Raw genomic sequence first — 20608 nt, 5'->3', positions numbered from 1 at the left:
GGCATACACTGGGGAAAACACTCACTTTTATGAGCAGATATATAAGACGCAAACAATTGGCTTCACTGTCTAACAACAAGGTGGGGTTAGAATTGATATTGTAAAATTTGCTCAGACAAGTCTACCACCTGAGCCCCTCTGTGTGGAGCAATAAAAAACACATTCTTCTGCATTCTCAGTGTCCCATCTACAATGTCGTTCTCCGATTTTGGCCCAGGTTCGTCTAAACGTCAACACGTCCTCTCTGCAAAACGTTCCCTAGATCTAGGTGCATCAGCGCCCGCTCTGGTGGTGACAGCTTCTCATGTGCGACCGACAGGAAGGGACCTTTTCCCCGCCAAGGAGCGGTGGAGGAGTGTGTGAGGCGGTTTACTGCTGAGGCTGGAAAGAATACTTTATTGTTCTATTGATTGACCTTACAACAATCGATGTATTGACCTTAACCACACAGCAACATACTGTATGCACAGTAACATGAAAACATGTATTCTTCACATTGGCTGAAGTACAATAACAAAAAAGGTCGGTTGACTATGCTTTGAGTGCGGGGATGTCAGCGTGTAGCTGAGCTCTTAATTGCACCGGTCGCCCCTCAGGCCTTGTCTTCTGTTATCTGAGTAGGATCGTCAGATCACCGCACAGCACGACTTGTGCGCGTCCAGACCTGTAGTTACCAAAAGTGCGATTTTTAAGTAACGAGTGTAGACAGACGCGGCTGAAGTTGCTGGCGGCGTGACTCCAGACCGGTGTAGAAATGTAAACAGGTTTCTGAAGGATAACGGTTTCACTCTCCAGTCAACAGCTGCCTAGGCAAGGCTGATGGCTGACCTATCAACAGAATGGAATATTCAGTCAGACAGGCACGCTTGTGAAGTCATGACTGACAAGGTCTCCTATCCAACCCCTCCCTCGTCTGAGCCTATCACGACAAGAGTTCGTACCTTTCTTCAGTAAGACACTCTTCTGAACTTTACAGTTCAGTAACTTTTTATACTGCTCTGTGTGTCTCAGTGTTTTCCCCCCGCGGCCCTGGGTCTCAGTGGTGTCGGTTCCTAATTATCCATCTCTGGAACTAACGCTCCTCTCCAGCTCATTGTGGGCCAATCGGTGTGCACACGACACGACAGGGAGCTCCGTAAAAGACGACAAAACGAAATGAATCCCATCGAAGAATAATTACTGTCATTTTTTTTAATCCCTCAATGATATCCCTCCTTACAATGTAATAATAATAATAATAATAATAATAACTTTTTATTAAACCTTTCATAAAACCCAAGGACGCTTGGATGTAATACTTTATTATCCGTCAGGACCTTTTTCTTTGGCGTACACAAAGGCAAACTTGGCACACAATTCTAATAGCAGGGAACAAGACGGTACAAACACAGCAGACGGATACATACAACACAGACCCTGTCATGTACCATCCGTTCTGATTTAGAGATGATCTTGTTATTTTAGGCTTGTCAGGTCATTTACAGAGATCACTTGTGACGGCACTAAATCCTAGTCATTTTTGTAACAGAGGACGAAATAATTCACCAAACGTGTTCTATGAAGGGCCTTATCTGATGATGTGTGATTCCCAGTAATGTTTGTTTAGTCAATCTGGGTGGGAGCCGTTTAATCTCACTCTGCCTCTGTCGGTAATGGTTCATGACGACAGTTTATATGTAACCGTGTATAAGAGATTACTGTCTCGTTTTCAAAACTTTAGGTCTCGCTTCACAGTGATCCATTGTGTGTATGACGTACGCCACCTGCATGCAAAGGTAAATACTGAGCGTTGATTAACAAATATGTATGGGAGAAATCCAATGAAAGCCACAGTCCTTTCTGCTACCAGACGCATGACATGATAAATGATTGAAATGCAGGGAGGCATCAGTCCTGTGGCCAGACAGGCTTCTGCAGATGATTACATTAGCTGTTCAACAAGACTGTAAATTCTCACTCGGCGGGTCAGCGGTGAGTATCATTAATTCTTATGGAACAGGCCGGGACGTACAGCGCTGCATCTCAATAAAGGGCCTGACGAGAGCACGGCATCGTAAATCAATATCGCTGGGAAACCGAGGCAGGCTATCAGACTCTGGGCAGAGGTACACGTATTGTAGTGGATTATCACAAGGGGGTAATGCTGAATGGGGAATTCTGTCAACAGAATGACTGCCCAATTTTACCCAATATGGATAAGTGGGCGCCGGGGGAAACTTTATTTTCATTTATTTCTTCTATTTGTTCAACTTCATCTGTCCATGTAATCGTTGTACTGTTGTATTTATCCGTAAAGCCCTCCGCCGTGTTGGTATCTCTTCCTTCTTAAATCTCTCACAGATGTCTTCGCTCTGGTCGAAAAGACGATCTGCTTGGTTGATGTAGCCTGCAAATTTAGCACTGCTTAGAATCGGTATTAGCACAGAAATCAATCCGATCCTTGATGATAGCCGACCCTAATTGAAGCAGACGGATGAGTCACCAACTCGTGTCATACACTGGGGGGGAGATCTAACATCTATGAGCAGATATCAAAGACTTTATTAAAGACATGAGCTGAATGGTAAACAATAGGCTTTGTAGCGACACGATGCTGATGGAATTGATATTGGCAGAACTGTTGATTTTGCTCAGCACAAGTCTGCTACATCAGTCACATCTGAGTGCAATGGAAATACACTGCAACAAAAAGGCAGTCTATATCCTGAGAGGTGTCCTTTTCCATTTTGGTGCAGGGCGTCTCTGAGTTCACGGCATCCTCCCTGTAGGCCTCCCTGTTCTGTGCGTCCGCTGCTGGTTCTCTGGCGCCAGTTGTTGACAGCCTCTCGCTGTCATGCGACATGTGTCCGAAGACCATTCTCCAAGTAGGACTGGTACAAGAGTGTGAGGCCTTTCCTCTTTCACGCAGTAATAAAAAAAAGAGGTGACAGCAATGAAGTTCTAGTTCCAGTTGCTCATTCTGACTCTTATCAAGTGGCTGGGATGTCATTTGCGAAAAGGAACAAATAGGCGAGGAAGTTATTGCTGTCCTGTCATTTGAACCATGCTGTTAGACTTGAGTAGCCAAGTGTGGTGAGAGGTCCACTCTGTGGAGTGTTGTGGTGGGTGTGTTCAGGAGCGCTCCGGGCAGATCTGGCATCGTTCCTGACGACGGGCTCCTCTTCACATTGCAGCATGTTGTGTGTTTATTCCTAACAAAGTGTTCTGTGTTTGACGCGTTGAGAGCTGAGATGACCCTAATTCATATAGTGTCATGGTTAGTGACTTATTCGGATTGTCAGACGGATGACAGTGCAGGGCGTAGCCTGTTTGGTGATTCTAACTTCTCTAAGCCAGCAGGAGACAAATGGGAGGGAGGAAGGGGGAGGGCTGTTGAAAAGAGTCTTTAGTCATGCTCGACGACGCATCGCATTAATCTTGGCCCATTTTAGATTCTGTATCAGAATCACATGACGTGAGCACAAAATGAGGAAACTAAGATAGAACAGAAGCTTTTTAGTTTTGGTTGGAGATCTAAGCGATTTTCATGTCATGAGTGATGGAGCTATTTTCTCTCCCGGATCTCCCCATTGTGGCCTTTTATCATGGCAACGATCCTAAAAAGCTACCGTGTTCACTTTATTAAAAACGTAAGCGCTTGGCCGAATACTGCGAAGGAACAAGAACACCCTTGTTTAATAGCAGGAGGTTTCTCTCTGTTAAAGGATAACAGGTCCTAGCACAGTCATTAAACTTCCTTCTGCAGAGCAAACTGACATGGAGCAGGATGTGGGTTCTCTGCAAACCCATCTGAGGTGATTACAGGGTGTGTGTGTGTGTATGTGTGTGTATGTGTCTGTGTGTGTGTCTGTGTGTGTGTCTATTTGTGTGTCTATGTGCGTGCGTAGGTGCGTGCGTGTGTGTGTGTGTGCGTGCGAGCATGCGTGTGTGTCTGTGTGTGTGGTGGACCTTAGATTACACTACACTAGCCAAGAGCTGTTCAGAGCTGGAACTCACAACAAACCCCAAGACCGCAGGGTGTTCTAGATTATAGAGGTTAGGCCGTTTTAAAGGGGATTATTACCAGAAACGGACCGCTTAATAGACCTGGTCTCCCTCTCATACCAGGGGGAGTGTGGTTGGGTCACAGATGTGGTTGTATTTTGTGAACTAGTTGTTATGGTTTTGTGTGCAGAGAGAGACAGATGAATGTTGTCATGAGGGATAATAAAGTTACAATGTACCAGGGAGGTGTGCTTGATTTCCAATGATATCATTCTTTGTGTGTGTGTGCGTGTGTGTGTGTGTGTGTGTGTGTGTGTGTGTGTGTGTCTCTCTGTGTGTGTGCACGTGCGTGTACAGTGTAGAGGTAGTAGGCTATGTACATTCCTCGGTGCGATGCATAGACTACTCTCTTTAATTCAAGAACACACTTCATGATAAAAGGTTGTTTCACATCTGAAATCAAGCAGTTGCAGTGTTTCCCACAGGATGTTGTGAGACTGCGGTCGGTGTACCTCGGACCCTCTAGTCTTTCGTCTAGTTGGGGGGTGCTAGCAGAGAATGTTTTCATCGACTGTATTGATTGCGCTAAATCGTACAATCTTACAATTAGCTAAAATGTCATCAACTAATTACTCAATAAGTTGAATTGAGTTCATCTTAATACAATGATAGTAGTTAATGTCATTTTTAAATGAATATCTTTGTTTTCATAGGGTCTCTGATTTGCATAGGAATCAATTACACACTGTGTAGATTAGGATGTCACGACCAACTCAGCAAATGTAATTCTGAGCAAATGTTCTCTTCATCCTGACAAACTCCTCAGCCCCTGCCAGTGACAAATATACCCATAACTTGATGCAGCTACCACTATTCTTCACACGAGAGATGGTGCATAAACTGCATTGCCTATGCTTGATTTGTACTAAACTTACTGCTTTGTAGTAAAACCAAATAAACACATTTCCAGCCACTTTCTTTGCTGTATCACATTAATTCATTGCTGCAAGCACAATTATGGATATGAGATTAGTTTCCATTAAGGGATTCTTTTTGGCCACTTGGTTATAGACCAATTTTATAAAGTGACTGAGATGATGTTGTCCCATCGACTGTGCTTTTTGTAATGACAACCTGATTCACACAGTGTGTAATTGATTCCCATGCAAATTAGACACCCTATAAAAACAAAGATATTAATTCCAAAATTACATTAACTCTATTTTAGCTCATTTTAAGAGTGTCATAGCAAAGGGTCTGTACACAAGTACATGAGGTATTTCAATTGTAATAGATTTACTGAAATAAAAAATAAATACATACGTTTTTACATTGTCATTCTGGGTTATTGTGTTTAAATGGAGTCTGTAACACCAAAAAAATGGAAAAAGAGGAGGGGTCTGAATACTTTCTGAAGGCACTGAAATGCCAGACAAGCAGAATTAATGGGACGTTCTTGGGATATAGGAAGGCCAGCTATTGTAATTCAAGGTCACTGACTGCTGCAGTAGTAACTGAGTCATCTTGTATTCAGGTAGGTTCCATAGTTGTAATAACAAGGGCCTCTAAACATAATGTGCGAACATTTGTAATTACACCCCTTGATGCATTGATAGTTGTCTGAAAGGTTCACACGTTAGTTCCTGGTAAGCACAAGCAGGATAGGTTTTTAATACCTCTGTCAGTCTTCATTTCCATAATGAATATTTATGAGCAGAGTGAGAAGGGTTGATACCTCACAAACTAAATCTTGACTGTATTTGAAAGATTTCCATAAAGCCAAAATGATATCGCCCACATCATATATTCATATCTCATCATGTCTTTACAACATTATTATTAGCTCAAAATGGTTTTTTTTTCACCTCCTGAGGGTCTCTGTGATAAAGAGTTGTAAAATGGCTTATGTCCCCGTTATGAAGATGAATGCTTTGGCATCACATCAGTATATTTAGTAGACGGCAGAGTTAGTTGTATCGAGTGGAATTCTAGGAACAGCACCGGAGGCTTTCACGTGAAGGGAGTTAACCCTCTATGGTACGCATTATGAAGCCAGTTGGGAAAAAAATGTTTGGAGTGTTTTTTTGTCATAGAATAGACCAAATAAACATAATCTAAAGACATTTTCAATAAATATATTTTGGGGGGGTACTTTTTGGGGTGCGTTGCCTTGAAGCAACACTGTACCATAATGGTAAGTAATGGCATGGAGAGTGCCCCCGAGAGGTGCCCGAGAGGTGCCCCCGAGAGGCTCCCCCGAGAGGCGCGCCTGCCCCTGACCAATGTCATGGTGTCAACATTTGCAACTTACCATAATGGTACAGTGTTGCCTCAACATTTGCATTTGAACAAGTTTCCATTACTTAATTAGCAAATAACGTTTTATTAAACTATTAGAAGGTAAGCTTTACTCGCTATTATTATTAATATATTTTTTTCCAGATTGAAAAAGGCCAGGAAAATATGTTTTCAGACGATGTTTGTGGAGAGAAATGGCTAAGCTGATCCTTGTGGGACAGTCTGAAAAAAAGGGATTCAGCATGGCCTACAGAGAGACGTGACAAATTCAAACACTGCTTTTGGTTCCTTATGGCCCTGCCTCTTTTTCTAAGTATTGCATCATAACTGGGGATGTATTGTGTGAATGTAAAAGGCCAAGAATGGGTATGTTGCCTAGAGGCAACAAGGTGCCATAGAGGGTTAAGGGTAGAGTTTTATTTGGTTGTCTACAGTAGACACCTCCTCCTCCTGCTGTCTTCTCTGCAGTGACGCTGAGATCCCGTGACAAGGTGAAGTAACAGCCTTCAGCCTGCCTGGCGCTTCAAAAAAGCTTTATATCGCCACCATCGACACTTGTCATATTGATGTGTTGAGGTGATGGTTCCTCTACCACCAGTATCTGTCCGTTGAGCGGCTGCTTAGCGTTAGATCAGCGGAGGGAGACATCGGAGGATGGTCTCATCGTAACGCGCGGAATGGAATAAGGAATGGTGTGAATTCTTTTTGATTTTTTTACCTCTACCAGCCTCCCCAGCAATAAATTCAGGTCCTGTTTTGAAATCTTTCACTCCTGTGTAGCTCAGGGTTACAGGCAGTATTGTAGTAAGTGTTGTGGGGGAATGTTCCAGTTCAGACACTTCTGATTGGAGGACGAGGGTCGAAGAGACAGAAGCCTGTGATATGGTCGTCCGTGTGGTGTATTGTGTTTGGTTTCTTCTTTATTTTTGTAGACTGTGGCTGTGTTCGAAATGGCATACTAGCATACTGCATACTAGCATACTCAATGAATATCTACTGCATACTGCCTACTAAATTCATAACAAGTATGCCAAAACCAGCCGACCGTTTACACTGCAGTATGCATACTGCCCCCCAGAATGCATTTCGCACCGGCTGGCAGTGGGGAATTTAAATCCTAAATTTTAAACCTCCATTGGCTAAAAGTAATTTTGTCACATGTTATTTTATTAAGTTTTAATAGGTTTTCAGGCGAGAAAGTAACCATATATATTCCCCAAATGTGTCCAGTTTATCAAAATAACCCGTTTATATATCTGATCTGTTGATCGTTTTTTTTTCCTCTTCTGTTCGCTAGCTACATTACGGCTGCGTTCGTAAATTCGCCTTGGAAATCCGATCAGCACTCATGGAATGCCTCTTGTGCAATCAAATTACCTGACACGAGTAAACTTGGATTTCATGCATTTCAAGTGGCATCTTTGTAATCATGATGACGTAGACATGTCTAAGAATGCATTTCACCATGAAGATTCCCAATATAGTGAAAATACCACCGCTCATCCGTGATCAGACTTAGCTGGGTTGCTACAGCTGAAGAGTATCAAATAGAGTGCAAAAAACAGCATCTGCACACTCAAATCTGTGCAAAAAACAATGTTTATTGCGAGCTTTCGGTCTCCAGGCTATCGGATAATGTAAACAACAGCTGTATGACGAGTTTGTTTGACGCAGTTTGACGAGACTGAAGAGATGTGCAATGCATTTTGGAGTAGTATGCTAGTATGCCATTCCGAACACAGCATGTGTCTTTTCTCACAGAGCCCATTTGACGAAGCGTTTCACATCCAATCACATCGGCCTGCAGTTCATCATTTGACAGTGACAGAATCTCTTGGTTGGATCTGACTGGATCTGAGTCGTAGGACCGTGTATTTACAGTGATCCGTGTAACATACAGGCAGGACACTGGATGGCTTCTTTCACATTCAGATTCATCCAGAGCTACTCACAGTAAAGTATATTGGCATAAAGTACGCTAGAATCAGTGAAAGAACCATAATAATAATAATAATAATATCCAAAAGTGCCTTTCTCAGATGCAAGTCCACTGTACAAAAAGAAAAAGACAACAAAAATATAAAATAAAAATAAAAATAAATAATAATAGATTTAATTTCAAACCATACATTACAACCATCGCAAGTAAGAGGCCTCATAACTCCCCCTCCCCTCCCAACGCATACAACTAAACCACATGATGGACTGAGTGATTTCTGTTGAATGGAGGGCAGTGTTTCCTCCAGGAATTTTTACAATGGTGGCGGGTGGCTGTGACCGCGATTTTTTCGCGTGCACGCGCATGAAACGCGCACGCGCGCTCAAAACAACGTTTTTTTTTTTCTTTTTCTTTTTCTAATCACAGCCAAAACTAGAGGATGGCCCAAAAAAAAAAAAATGAATATACAGAATATAAACTTGTGACTGACAGTCACATACACACACACAAAGATCATCAGCTATAATATAATAAGAAGTAGGCCTACATGAGCACAAAAGCGGCTAACGTTACTGATTAACTGTTTACTGTAGTGCAGAGAGATGGTAGTCGTAGGCGGCGTATCAAATGACAAAGCTAAACGTTTAATGAAGGACATGAACGATTGTCAACAACACACTCAAGCAGTAAATAGAACAGTCTTAACAACTTGGGTACTACGGACGGAACAATAGTCTCAACCTATAGTTCCGTGCGTGAATTATGTCAACCCACCACATTACAGAAGTAAAATCACAGTCAGATGGAGCATTCGGTAAACAGCTGAGTATCAGCTGAGTTAAAGAAAACAAACTCTTACCTTTGATGAGACCCACATGAGCCCTGTTTTCCCGTGCTTCTCCCGTGTGTCTCTTATTGTCCAAATGTTCCCTGAATTTTAGCTGCATGTTTTTCCAGCATGTAATTCCGTTGTCAATAAAAAAATCGTCTCCCCTTCTTTTCCCCTTGACAATACTGTGTCGTTGCTAAAGTGACGGCACATAAGAATCGTTTTTTGACTTGCTAATGTCTGCTAACGTAGCACTTGAAACTGGCGCCGTTCTCTGGACTGCAGCTGCTCCCGCGTTAGCATTAGCATCCATCTTTTCTTCTCCCTTCTCACCGTCACAAGCTCAAATGACACTTGTCGGCCGATCTAACTCTTAACACTCACTTACAGGACTTCTGACACCATGTCGTGTTATTCTATTAAACATACACGTGAGTCCTTCTGTATTTCAATGTAAGTGTCTTTATTTTAACTCGCTCTGTAAGCTCTACAGTACCGGTCTCTTGTTGTCTCGTCGTAACCTGCCCACCTGACCTGGGGGGTATTCCATCAACGTCGCTAAAGGAAAATCCTGGCTTATTTTTGATAACTCTCGCGAGACCTATCAGAATATGCCTGGATATTTGTAAGAACTCTCGCGAGATTTATCAGACTAAACCTGGATTTTCCCTTTAGCGATGTTGATGGAATACCCCCCGGATGTCACTACGGTGGCCTGTACACAATAACAATAATACCACAGTTCACATTTAGACCAATCAGGAGCCCTTGTGTCACGTCGTCAACTGAATGTCATTAATCTGATTTTGGATCAGCGGTTAGAGAGAGATGGGCGTGGATTTAGGTGCACTTTTAGTCAACATCCATTATAGCGCTGATCTAGGATCAGATATATTTTAATCAGCTAAAATGTTCATTTTTTTTTTTTTTGAGAACTTTTTTTTTTTTTTTTGTGTGTGGACTGAATCAATTCGTGGCGGAGGAAATTCCATCGTGGCGGCCCGCCACCAATAAATGCATGTAGAGGAAACACTGGAGGGACAGCGCTTGGTATTGTAATAGGTCCTGCTGAACCGGGTGGAGGCCACAGGGCTGCGGGAGGCATGCAGTGGACGTGTCCTCACCGAGTGACGGAGCTAAGGACGTCGTTAGATAAAACACTACTACAGCCTCCTTCAGCTGGCTGATGCATACACCTGGACACTACTGCATCTCTGCTGGAAATACTGGCTTTCATCTGTGTGTGTGTGTGTGTGTGTGTGTGTCTCTGATGAGGTGATCACAGACCCCTGTGTGATTGTGAAGGCCGACATCACAACACCACAGGAAGAGACTGTCGGACTGCACAGAGACTCTGCAAGGAGGGTTCTGCTCAGCCTGAAGCAGTCTGAGATCAGGCAGCACTGGTGTGGACTCAGACTACAGGGAAAGCTAGCCTGTTTGCAGTTTGCTGACCACTCAGTCTCACACTCAGTGTATAAGAACGTCGCTGTTGGTGAGGATGTTCTGAAATTCACCATCAAAGCAAGACTGCAGGTATTACCGACCAAGTACAATCTGTCCACCTGGTATCCCCACACTCACAGTCCATTCTGTTTAAACCATCAGGATTCACAACATCTAGAGTCCATTGCACACATAACAAATGGATGTAATGCATACAAACACCTGTACATAGCTCGTCATGACCGTATTGTGGACATTGTGTCTGATACAGTACAAAACATCTTACCATCTAGCGCAGTTATGTACAAGCATGCCAGAGTGTTACCAGAGTGGTTTGGTTTTGCCAATGACGTTTTTTCCAACATCCCAAATACACCTGATGTTATCTTTGTTGACACCAGCCACAAGGAGGTGCTGATTATAGAAGTAGGCTGCCCCTTTGACCTGTACATGGACCAGACTTTCCAGGACAAGTATATCAAATACCAACCACTACTTGGTACGATAACCAGCTTTGGGTACAAGTGCAAATTCAGCATACTTGTATTTGGAAGTCTGGGCCATGTATATAAATGCACCATGAGGGGTCTGAGAATTGCTGCAATGACTAAAAGAAAGGCCAAACAGGTTGCCAAATTTTGCTCTGTCTCAGCTATTATTGGCAGCTTGGCCGTGTGGAGAAGGAGGTGTTATGTGTATCCTTAAGTGTTCAGTGCTGCTTAGCCCCGAAATATTTGATTCCCTGTTTGTATAATATAATTTGTGGAACCAAATAAAGTATTCAAGTGTGTGTGTGTGTGCGCGCGCCTGTGTATCTGTGTGCCTGTTTGTGTGAGTGTGTGTCTGTGTTTGTGTGTCTGTGTCTGTGTCTATGTCTGTGTCTGTGTGTGTGTGTGTGTGACCATACTCTATCTCTGCTGGAAAGATTGTCTTTCATCTATTCAGGGAAAGGCCTTGAGAGACTCTTCCGTGGAAGCTTGTTCATTTTGGATTCATTTAGCAGGGGCTTGGGATAGTGCTGAGGTCTTAATGAGGTTTAGTGTGTGAGGTGTTTCACTGAGGTAGGCTGTACGTGAGCTAGCAGACATCCCTGAGCTAGGAGCGTTGGTGTCTGGTCTCTCACTGATGTGTAGTAGTATATTATATGAGAGTAGTGGACTCATGTCTGTTCGAGAGTCTGCTCTCTCTAACATGTCTCACTGAGATGGTATAGGGGTAGTACAGCAGTAGTATAGCAGTAGTATAGTCACAGTAATAGTATAGCAGTAGTATAGTCACAGTAATATTATAGTAGTATTATAGTCGTAGTAATAGTATAGCAGTAGTATAGTAGTATTATAGTCGTAGTAATAGTGTTGCAGTAGTATAGTCGTAGTAATAGTATACCAGCAGTATAGCAGTAGTATAGTCGTAGTATACCAGCAGCATAGCAGTAGTTTACTGTATATAACAGTATAGCAGTACACTAGTGGACATGTCCCAGGTCCTCTAGTATCAGCTCTAACATGTGTCTCTGAGGTAGTATTGTGGTATAGTAGTAGTATCGTAGTAGCATATAGTAGCAGTACTGTATACTGTGTGTAGTTAGTGGACATCTCCCAGTTCAGCTCTCCCTGACCCAGTCTCAAAGAGGCAGCCACTGTGCACCACCGTCCCTCTCCACCGTCCCTCTCCCTGTCCCCCTCACACCCATACCCATAGCTTCATGCGTTCCCGCAGCGTCAACAAACTGCTCCGAAGGCTGGCAGACGCCAACGTCTAGGTTGTGACCGAAGAGCCTCAGACGTGACACAGCAACCCTCTCCTTCCTCTCCACCGTCTGCGGCGTGCGGAGAGAGTGACTAGAGAGTCTCATCTGTTTATGAGTGGACGGTTAAACAGATTTATTGATATTGTTGAAAACACACAGGTATTACCAAAATGGAATGGTGGGGGGGGGGGGGGTACATGTGCACTCAACGTTAACATCTACGCAGGATGACACGTGAAAGCCCCGGACCGGTTTCTGCGGTGCTCCATTGAGTTTGAGTTTGACTCAGTGGCACGGTGAGGATCAGCTGCTAACGCGTTGGAAGGATTATGTGTTGGGGCGGCTGTGGCGCAGGAGGTAGAGCTGCCGTTTAATGATCGCGAGGTTGGCAGATCAGCAGTTCGAGCCCCGGCTGGCCACATGTCGAAGTGTCCTCGGGCAAGACACTGAACCCCAAATTGCTCCCAGTGAGCGGGCCAGCGCCTTGCATGGTAGCTTGCCGCCATTGGTGTGTGAATTGGTGTGTGAATGGGTGAATGAGAGGCCGTTGTAAAGCGCTTTGGATAAAGGCGCTATATAAATAAAACCTACTAGGTCTTTAAAACCTACATTCAAAATCCTACTCACCACTTACAAAGCCATCAACAATCTGGCCCCCTCCTACCTTGCCGACCTCGTCCCCCTCCACACCCCCTCCCGTTGCCTCAGGTCTGATGACCAAATCACCCTCAAGACCACCAAGCTCCGGACCTGGGGTGATAGGGCCTTCTCAGCCGCAGCCCCGTCCCTCTGGAACGCCCTCCCCAACCACATAATACAGGCCAACGCCCTCCCAACATTTAAACAGGCCCTCAAAAGCCCCTATACTTTCTTCTATTTACCTTTTGTTTCTTTTTATTATTACTACTCGATCTTTTCAGTTTGTAAAGCGTCTTTGAGTGTCTAGAAAAACGCTATATAAGTCTAATGTATTATTATTATTATTATTGTTATTATTATTATTATTATTATAAGTGCAGTCCATTCCATTCCATGTGTTTTTTGTTGAATGGAGGGACAGCACCTGATACCGTGACAGGGACCTGCTGGACGGGGTGGAAGCCACAGTGCTGCTACGCTGCAGGAGGGACACAGCCAGTGTCTGTGTGTGTGTGAGACCGTACTCTATCTCCAGCTGGAAAAGATTGGCTTTCATCTATTCAGGGAAAGGCCTTGATTCTCCTCTGTGGAAGCTTGTTCATTTCGGATTCATGTCGCGCGGGGCTTGGGATAGTGCTGAGGTCTTAATGAGGTTTAGTGTGTGAGGTGTTTCACTGAGGTAGGCTGTACGTGAGCTAGCAGACATCCCTGAGCTAGGAGCGTTGGTGTCTGGTCTCTCACTGATGTGTAGTAGTATAGTACGGTAGTAGTGTTGATATAGTAGTGATGTAGTATATGAGAGTAGTGGAGATGGTATAGTGGTATAGTAGTAGTAGGTAGATTAGTACTAGTACATTAACGGACATCTCCCAAGCTTTTCTAGTGTCAGTGTCTCTCTGTAACATGTACAGTGGGGGAAATAAGTATTTAACACATCAATATGTTTTTAATTCAACATATTTCCATTGCAGCTATTCACATGACATGTAGACCAGACATTGGTATTAACTCAATAAAACTACACAGCTAAAGAAATTGAAACACTGAGCTAAAAAGTTGTGCAATATTATTATTATATGTATTATTATTATATTGTTAATATTTGTTATTTATTGATCAGACGGTGTTTAGGATTGTGTGGTTTCCTGACCGTGCTTTAACGTGTATCTAGGTATGTAAGGTTAGGATTTGTGTTTAGTGTGGTGATGTTATTTTACCTTTTTTACTATGTATTATAACAGTACTGTACACTATCTGGCCCTTTTACTGGTAGTAAACTATGCACTTTATACTGACTGATCAGACTGACCCCAACATGTATCTAAGTAGATAACTATTATAATTATAATAATAATAATAATAATAATAATAATAAAGTTATTACAGTTCCTTCCACACATTTTCTTCTGGATGTAAGTCTGGTGATTGACTAGGCCAGTCCAACAACGTTATTTTCTTCCTCTTGAACCAATTGAGAGTCTCCTTCGCATGTTTTCGATCGTCGCTCCATTCATCTTCCCTTCGATAATTTGGATTCCATCAGTACCATGTAATGAGAAACAGCCCCATACAATCATTCTTCCACCTCCGAACTTCACTGGAGTTGGTATTTTTAGGATCATATGTAGAGCCATTTCTCCTTCAAACATTGCTCGTCATAATGTTGCCAAAAAGTTAGATTTTTGTCTTGTCTGACCAGACTACATTCTCACAGTAATCTACAGGCGTCTCCATATGTTCTGTAGCAAACTTCAAACAAGCTTCAACATGCCTTTTCTTCAGTAATGGAGTCTTCCGGGGGGTGATTGTGAATGGAGGCCGTGACAGCGGAGTGCATTGCCTATTGTTTTCTTTGTGACAACTGTACCCGCTGCTTCCTGGTCTTTCTGGAGCGCTGATTGAGTGGTCCTGGGCTCTTGGGCTACTCTTCTGACTAACTTTCTGACTGCCCGGTCAGAAGTCTTGCGAGGAGCTCCTCTGCATGGCCGGTTAGAGTGATGTTCCCTCCACTTACAGATAATGGCCCCAATGGTGCTTATGGGAACATTTAAGAGTTGAGAATCCGTCGGTAACCATTGCCATTATTTTGCTGCTTAACAATCTTGTTGCGAAAGTCTTGGGAGAGCTCTTTGCCTCTATTCATCATGAGATGTTTCTTGCAGGAAAGCTTGGTGACAAATTATTTGTTTACTTGCATTCAGGCGCACACTAACCCGCTGATTAATTAGCTGATTCTAATTAGCACAGGTAGGAGAACTCATTAGCGGCATGAGCTGGTTTATTGCTTTTTCTTACTGTGTTCAATACTTTTTTTTGCTGTCATTCCCCTTTATTGCACATTTATTGCACATAGTTTTTTACGCATTGGAATGTTACAATTTCTTTAGTTGTGTAATTTTATTGAGTTAATACCTGGGGTTTTCCTGGCTGAAAATAAGGCTTAGGTGGGGAAGCACACACGTTTATTTTTGTGTGCGCCCGCAAACACAGTGCTTGTTCTTATAATCGTTGTGGTGACATTATTGAGATGGAAGAAAAGGGTTACTCTATTCTCGTTTTTCTTTCATGTTTTTTATTGGTATGACAATGAACGTTATTTCATGACCTTTGTAATGATGCAGTATTACGTGTCCTAACTAGCCAGGCTGTTTAACTGGGTAATAACATTTATTAAGGGAACCACTAAGAGTACAAATGTACAGAGGCCCTTAGGGGACATGGGTGAGGGGAAAACATTTCACATTTATTTTTTTTGTTGGTGGTGTGAGATTTCTTTTCCTCACAGTTACTGTGAAGGAAACAAATGAATTGCATGGATTTCCCATACATTTTTTTTTTACCCTACTGTTCCCGGCTCAGCCGTGTGCGCGAGTGAAGAGTAGGCCTGCATGTTTCATGCCACAGATATTGAGTGATGACAGTCAGTGTAAAGGTGTCCAGATAAGCTCAGGATTACAGCATAACAGTGTTCTAATTCACTTCATTAGAGATGTATTTGTTGTAAGCAGCTTTGGATAAATGCGTCTGCTGAATGCCAACAATGGAAATGTAACAGTGATTGTCACACACGTTGTCCAAAGCAGGGAGAGAGTTACTTCTCACCATTTATGAGTGAATGCTGGAATCGATTTTTAGATATCATTGAAAATGCATGTACTACCAGAATATCAATGAACCTGGGTCGCAAACCCTCCACGTACATTATCCTTCTCTCTTCGACCAGTCTTTCTTCTTCTAGCAGAACAACACAATAAAGCTGTAACATAGGATTTCCGTAGTGCTTTTGTAGTTTGACGATACAGCTCAATTGATAAGCCGCAGATCTACAATTTCTTGAAAGTTCATAGTGTACCGTAATACATCTATAAAAGATGTTAATAAACAGTAATAATAAACGGATGTATTAAAATGGTTCGCAAAACAATATCTCACCTCAGGGGTCTCACTCATCTCTGTGTATGTGTGTGTGTTCTCTGTGTGTGTGTGTGTGTGTGTGTGTTCTCTGTGTGTGTGTGTGTGTGTGTGTGTGTGTGTTCTGTGTGTTCTCTGTCTGTGTGTGTGTTCTCTGTGTGTCTGTGTGTGTGTTCTCTGTGTGTGTGTGTGTGTGTGTGTGTGTGTGTGTGTGTGTTCTCTGCAGCGCGGGACCCAAGGGAGACAACATCTATGAGTGGAGGTCCACCATCCTCGGACCCCCAGGCTCTGTGTATGAGGGCGGGGTCTTCTTCCTCGACATCACCTTCTCATCCGACTACCCCTTCAAACCACCAAAGGTAGGCTCTACACTTCATTCACCCTCTTTTCGAGGTGGGGTTACGAGGACTGGGTTATATTTATGTTATTTATTTTATTTTTTATTTTATATGCCCCCAGTCTTAAATATATATATCCAATAATAGATTCATAGCAGACAGCAGCTTTTAACACACTTCTAAAACGAATTGGACAAACTATTATTTCAGAGCGATACTGTCTGTTTGCTAACATGAAGGCAACCAAGTGAGAAACTGGTTCACTGGTCAGGAGAATAAAATATTTAAAAAAGAATACTCACACACTGTCGCAAACTGTCACACACTGATGCCAAGCCAAGACCTGCTTTGTTGAAGCATTGTAACCAACTTGATGGTGTCCTTAAGAGCCTTGAATGCCCATAAATAAATGTATTATTATTATTATTATTATTATTATTATTATTATTATTATTAACTACACGGAAGCATTCCACACAATGCAGGTATCTTCTTTCCTTTTCATTGACTACTGTTATACCCTAATAATACATCCAATTGAACTAGCTCTTTTCTGGCTCTCAAAGACGCTTCACAGAAACAAGTGAACGGTACAATGGAAGAAAAATCAACTGTGCACAGCACCTGCAATGAAGTTTGGATGTGCGGTGCATTATATTACTTTTGAACGGATCCCCCAGGAAAACTCATGTTAATTGATGAAGTGCTCTCATCAGAAATCAGCAGACGGCAGAGAGAGAGAGAGAGAGAGAGAGAGAGACAGCAGAGAGGCTACATTTCCCCAGACAGGCCTTTATTACAGTGAAAACCAATTAGGAGCTGTGAACGGCCAATGGTCTTAATGACGCTAGCGGGTGTTTATGGCTCAGCCATCGTAGGGAGACAGACACTAACCGTCCCTCAGCTAGTCTGTCTCTCTCTCTCGTCTCTTCTGTCACTCTCTCTCTCTCTCCATCTCTGTCTCTCTCCCTGTATGTCTCTCTCTCTCTCTCTCTCTCCATTTTAACGAGCACCGTCAAAATGAATCTTCTGTCAAGTCCTGTTATTGCGCCGCCACCGTCAGCACTGCTGCTGGATAATCACTGGATACGTGATTAAACCATATCCGTTTTTACGTTCTTTCCTTTCATTTGATTGATGATGAAGATATTTATTCGATCTGTTTCGTTTTGTTCTCTATTCTGTGACATCACAGCATGCGGTGACACGTATGACAAACACCACACCAGCTCAAACCCAGAAATGGGCTGAGCCATAACCACCCCTCCCTCCTGTCTGAGAAACACATTAGCTTTTCCTCTTCAAGCCCCAGTCATATAACTCTTAGTGGAAACGGATGCTTCTGGCTAAGAAGAAGATCTGAGAACAAGAAGAACAGAGAATCATGTTAGAGTCCCCACAGCGCCCAGATCACACATGCAGGTCTCCCCCACCCCCCACCCCAACCCCCCGGAAGCCTTCTCGCAGTCTCCACAAACAAGACGACTCACAGGCTTGACTCACTGCGACCACCGTGCTCTGCCTCCACTATAATAACAGCATTGTGCTGTGAGCAGCTCAGGGTTATTTTGGTCCCGGGTTGTGTGAGTAGTCATGTGACGACAGCGGGGCTGGCTCTTACCGCCGTGTAGCCTCAGGGAGAGCAGGAGGGTGTCGGCCTGAGCGAGGCATACGACGCACAATCACTGATCTACATTATCACCCACAATGCATTCCAAAACAACTCACCATGAAGCGATCGCTGTGTGTAAAGACCACGGTGGAACTGAGAGCGCGGGGTTCCACACGGCCGGCAATCTCCTGAGCGTAGTCGACTTCTCTCTGACCGCTCTTTAGAACGCTCTCCCAGCATTACTGAGAAGTGTGGTTTAGGATTCGATCGAGTGCCTCTCTTCTGAATTTGCTCCCATCAAAGTTGAAATGTAAAAACAAGGTTTACGGTTAGGGTTGAGATAAGAATAAGAATAAGGGTCAAGGGTAGATAGATGTACCAAGGATCCAACTTTAGCAGCTTAGCGTCTTCTAAGGGCCTGCGTTGATGAGTGTTGATCACCTCCCTCCTCCCTCCTCCTCCTCCCTCAGGTCACCTTCCGGACCAGGATCTACCACTGTAACATCAACAGCCAGGGCGTGATCTGTCTGGACATCCTCAAGGACAACTGGAGCCCCGCCCTCACCGTCTCCAAGGTGCTGCTGTCCATCTGCTCCCTGCTCACAGACTGCAACCCAGGTGAGTGACAGCAGCCGCGACTGGCGACACAGAGCCGCGACTGGCGCCGTTTGACGGATGTCTCGGTCGACACCATGTTGATTGACGCCTGTGCCAAAAACGCGGGTCGCTTACCCATTCATCAATCCTAACGAGTGACAATGAGCCACAATGGCTGCTGACCGGCACAGAGCCACAATGGCTGCTGCTGTCTGACGCCTCAGTCAACCGTGGTGACGGACAACCAAGCCACAATGGGCTGCTTACTGATCATTTATCTGAAAATTCGAGATTTACACAAAAAAACACAACAGTTGCTCACTGATCATTAGTCAGCCAAGTCAGACTTAGAATCCCGTTCCATCATGTTGATGGAAAAGAAATTCAGCGCGTTAGACAAATGATTATGACGAGGTCCCCTGCCACAGGTTTAGAGATAACACATTGTTATGTGTGCCTAGTCCAGGACGAGTAGTCCTCCTAATCATGTGCTCTTTCTCTCCATCTCTCTATCTTCCCTCTCTCTCTCTCTGCCTTCCCTCTCTGCCTGGCCCTGCCCCCAGCGGACCCTCTGGTGGGCAGCATAGCCACCCAGTACTTGACCAACAGAGCGGAACATGACAGGATAGCCAGACAGTGGACCAAGAGATATGCCACATAAAGACCCGGACCCCGGACCCTCCCCCGACCTCCCCTCTCCCCACTACTCCCTCCTCCTCCTCCTCCCTGCCCGTCGCAGTGTAAAGATCCAGGAGGCGGCTTTACGACCTGCAACAAATCTTTATAGCCTTTACAATACGGACTTCTGTGTATATGTCATACTGATGATTCTACTCCTCCTTTTACCATCTGAGGACCGGGGAAAGAGCGCCCCCCACAGGTCAACAATGCTATGGGAGTAGAATTTTGTAGCTGTAGATTTTAGTTATGTTTAAATGCCTACTTGCAAGTCTTGCTTCTTTGGGATATTAAAAAAAAAATGTATTTTGTGATGTAATAAGGAAACTATTCCTAAAGTCAACCAAATATTATGGTGCATTTTAGCCTTCTCCATTATCTGTATGAAGTTAAGAAGAAGAAAAAAAAAGAACTAGCAGTAGATTATTAGAGATGATGTCATTTCTATGAAAACACCCCTCAGACCCATTTCCAGTCATGTGGTACATGCTGTTGTGAACTCTGTTTGACCTTTGTCAGTTTGTAATGAAGAGATTTCATTGAACCTTTTTGTAGCTCAGCAACGAGCCACCACTGTAACACCCCCCCCCCCCCCCCCTCCCCAAACACAATAAACTTGTCCCCAAGGAAGAGTTGTACAGTGTCAACTCAATGTCAACTCCTGGATAGTCTTTCATATCCAACTCCTACTCTTTATACTCCTATACTCATACACTCTTTGTACGCCTACCAGTGGCGGCTGGTGGCAAAAATTTTGGGTGGGGCACAGCAGTGTGGTGGGGGGTCCTCTTTCGGGCGCGCAGCGTGCGCGATTTTTTTTCCGCGTGCACGCGCATAAAACACGCACTGGCATTACAACCACTGTATAATTTCAACTTTCACCCTTAAAATGACCGTGTGGGCCATGGAGAAGTTACCCTGTCAACTACAGACACTGAGGTGGAAGAGTGACCGGTCTATGGACGTCGGTACGGTCCAATACCCAGTGTCAGACAAGGAGGAAGTCTAGTCAACAAGGCTAGTACAGGCCTCACAGCTACACTCAGGTTAATAAAGGTAGCAGATGAATATGTGTACTATGTGTCTG

The 20608-nt window shown here is 43.8% G+C and overlaps 1 protein-coding gene across 1 annotated transcript in view; it reads left to right on the top strand.

Annotated features, from left to right (window-relative positions):
* ube2e3 (ubiquitin-conjugating enzyme E2E 3) overlaps nucleotides 1-20127 on the top strand; it is a 36676-nt gene extending 16549 nt beyond the window's left edge. Inside the window, exons 4-6 of the mRNA XM_080537334.1 lie at nucleotides 16523-16655; nucleotides 18717-18864; nucleotides 19407-20127. Of these exons, the coding sequence (XP_080393460.1) occupies nucleotides 16523-16655; nucleotides 18717-18864; nucleotides 19407-19504 (379 nt within the window). The 3' untranslated portion in view covers nucleotides 19505-20127. The remainder of the gene's footprint in view (nucleotides 1-16522; nucleotides 16656-18716; nucleotides 18865-19406) is intronic.
* Nucleotides 20128-20608: the final 481 nt, after the last annotated feature.

The sequence above is a fragment of the Nansenia antarctica genome (assembly GCF_963989245.1).
Source record: "Nansenia antarctica genome assembly, chromosome: 7".
NCBI lineage: Eukaryota > Metazoa > Chordata > Actinopteri > Argentiniformes > Microstomatidae > Nansenia > Nansenia antarctica.
This window is presented reverse-complemented; position numbering and strand designations above follow the sequence as displayed.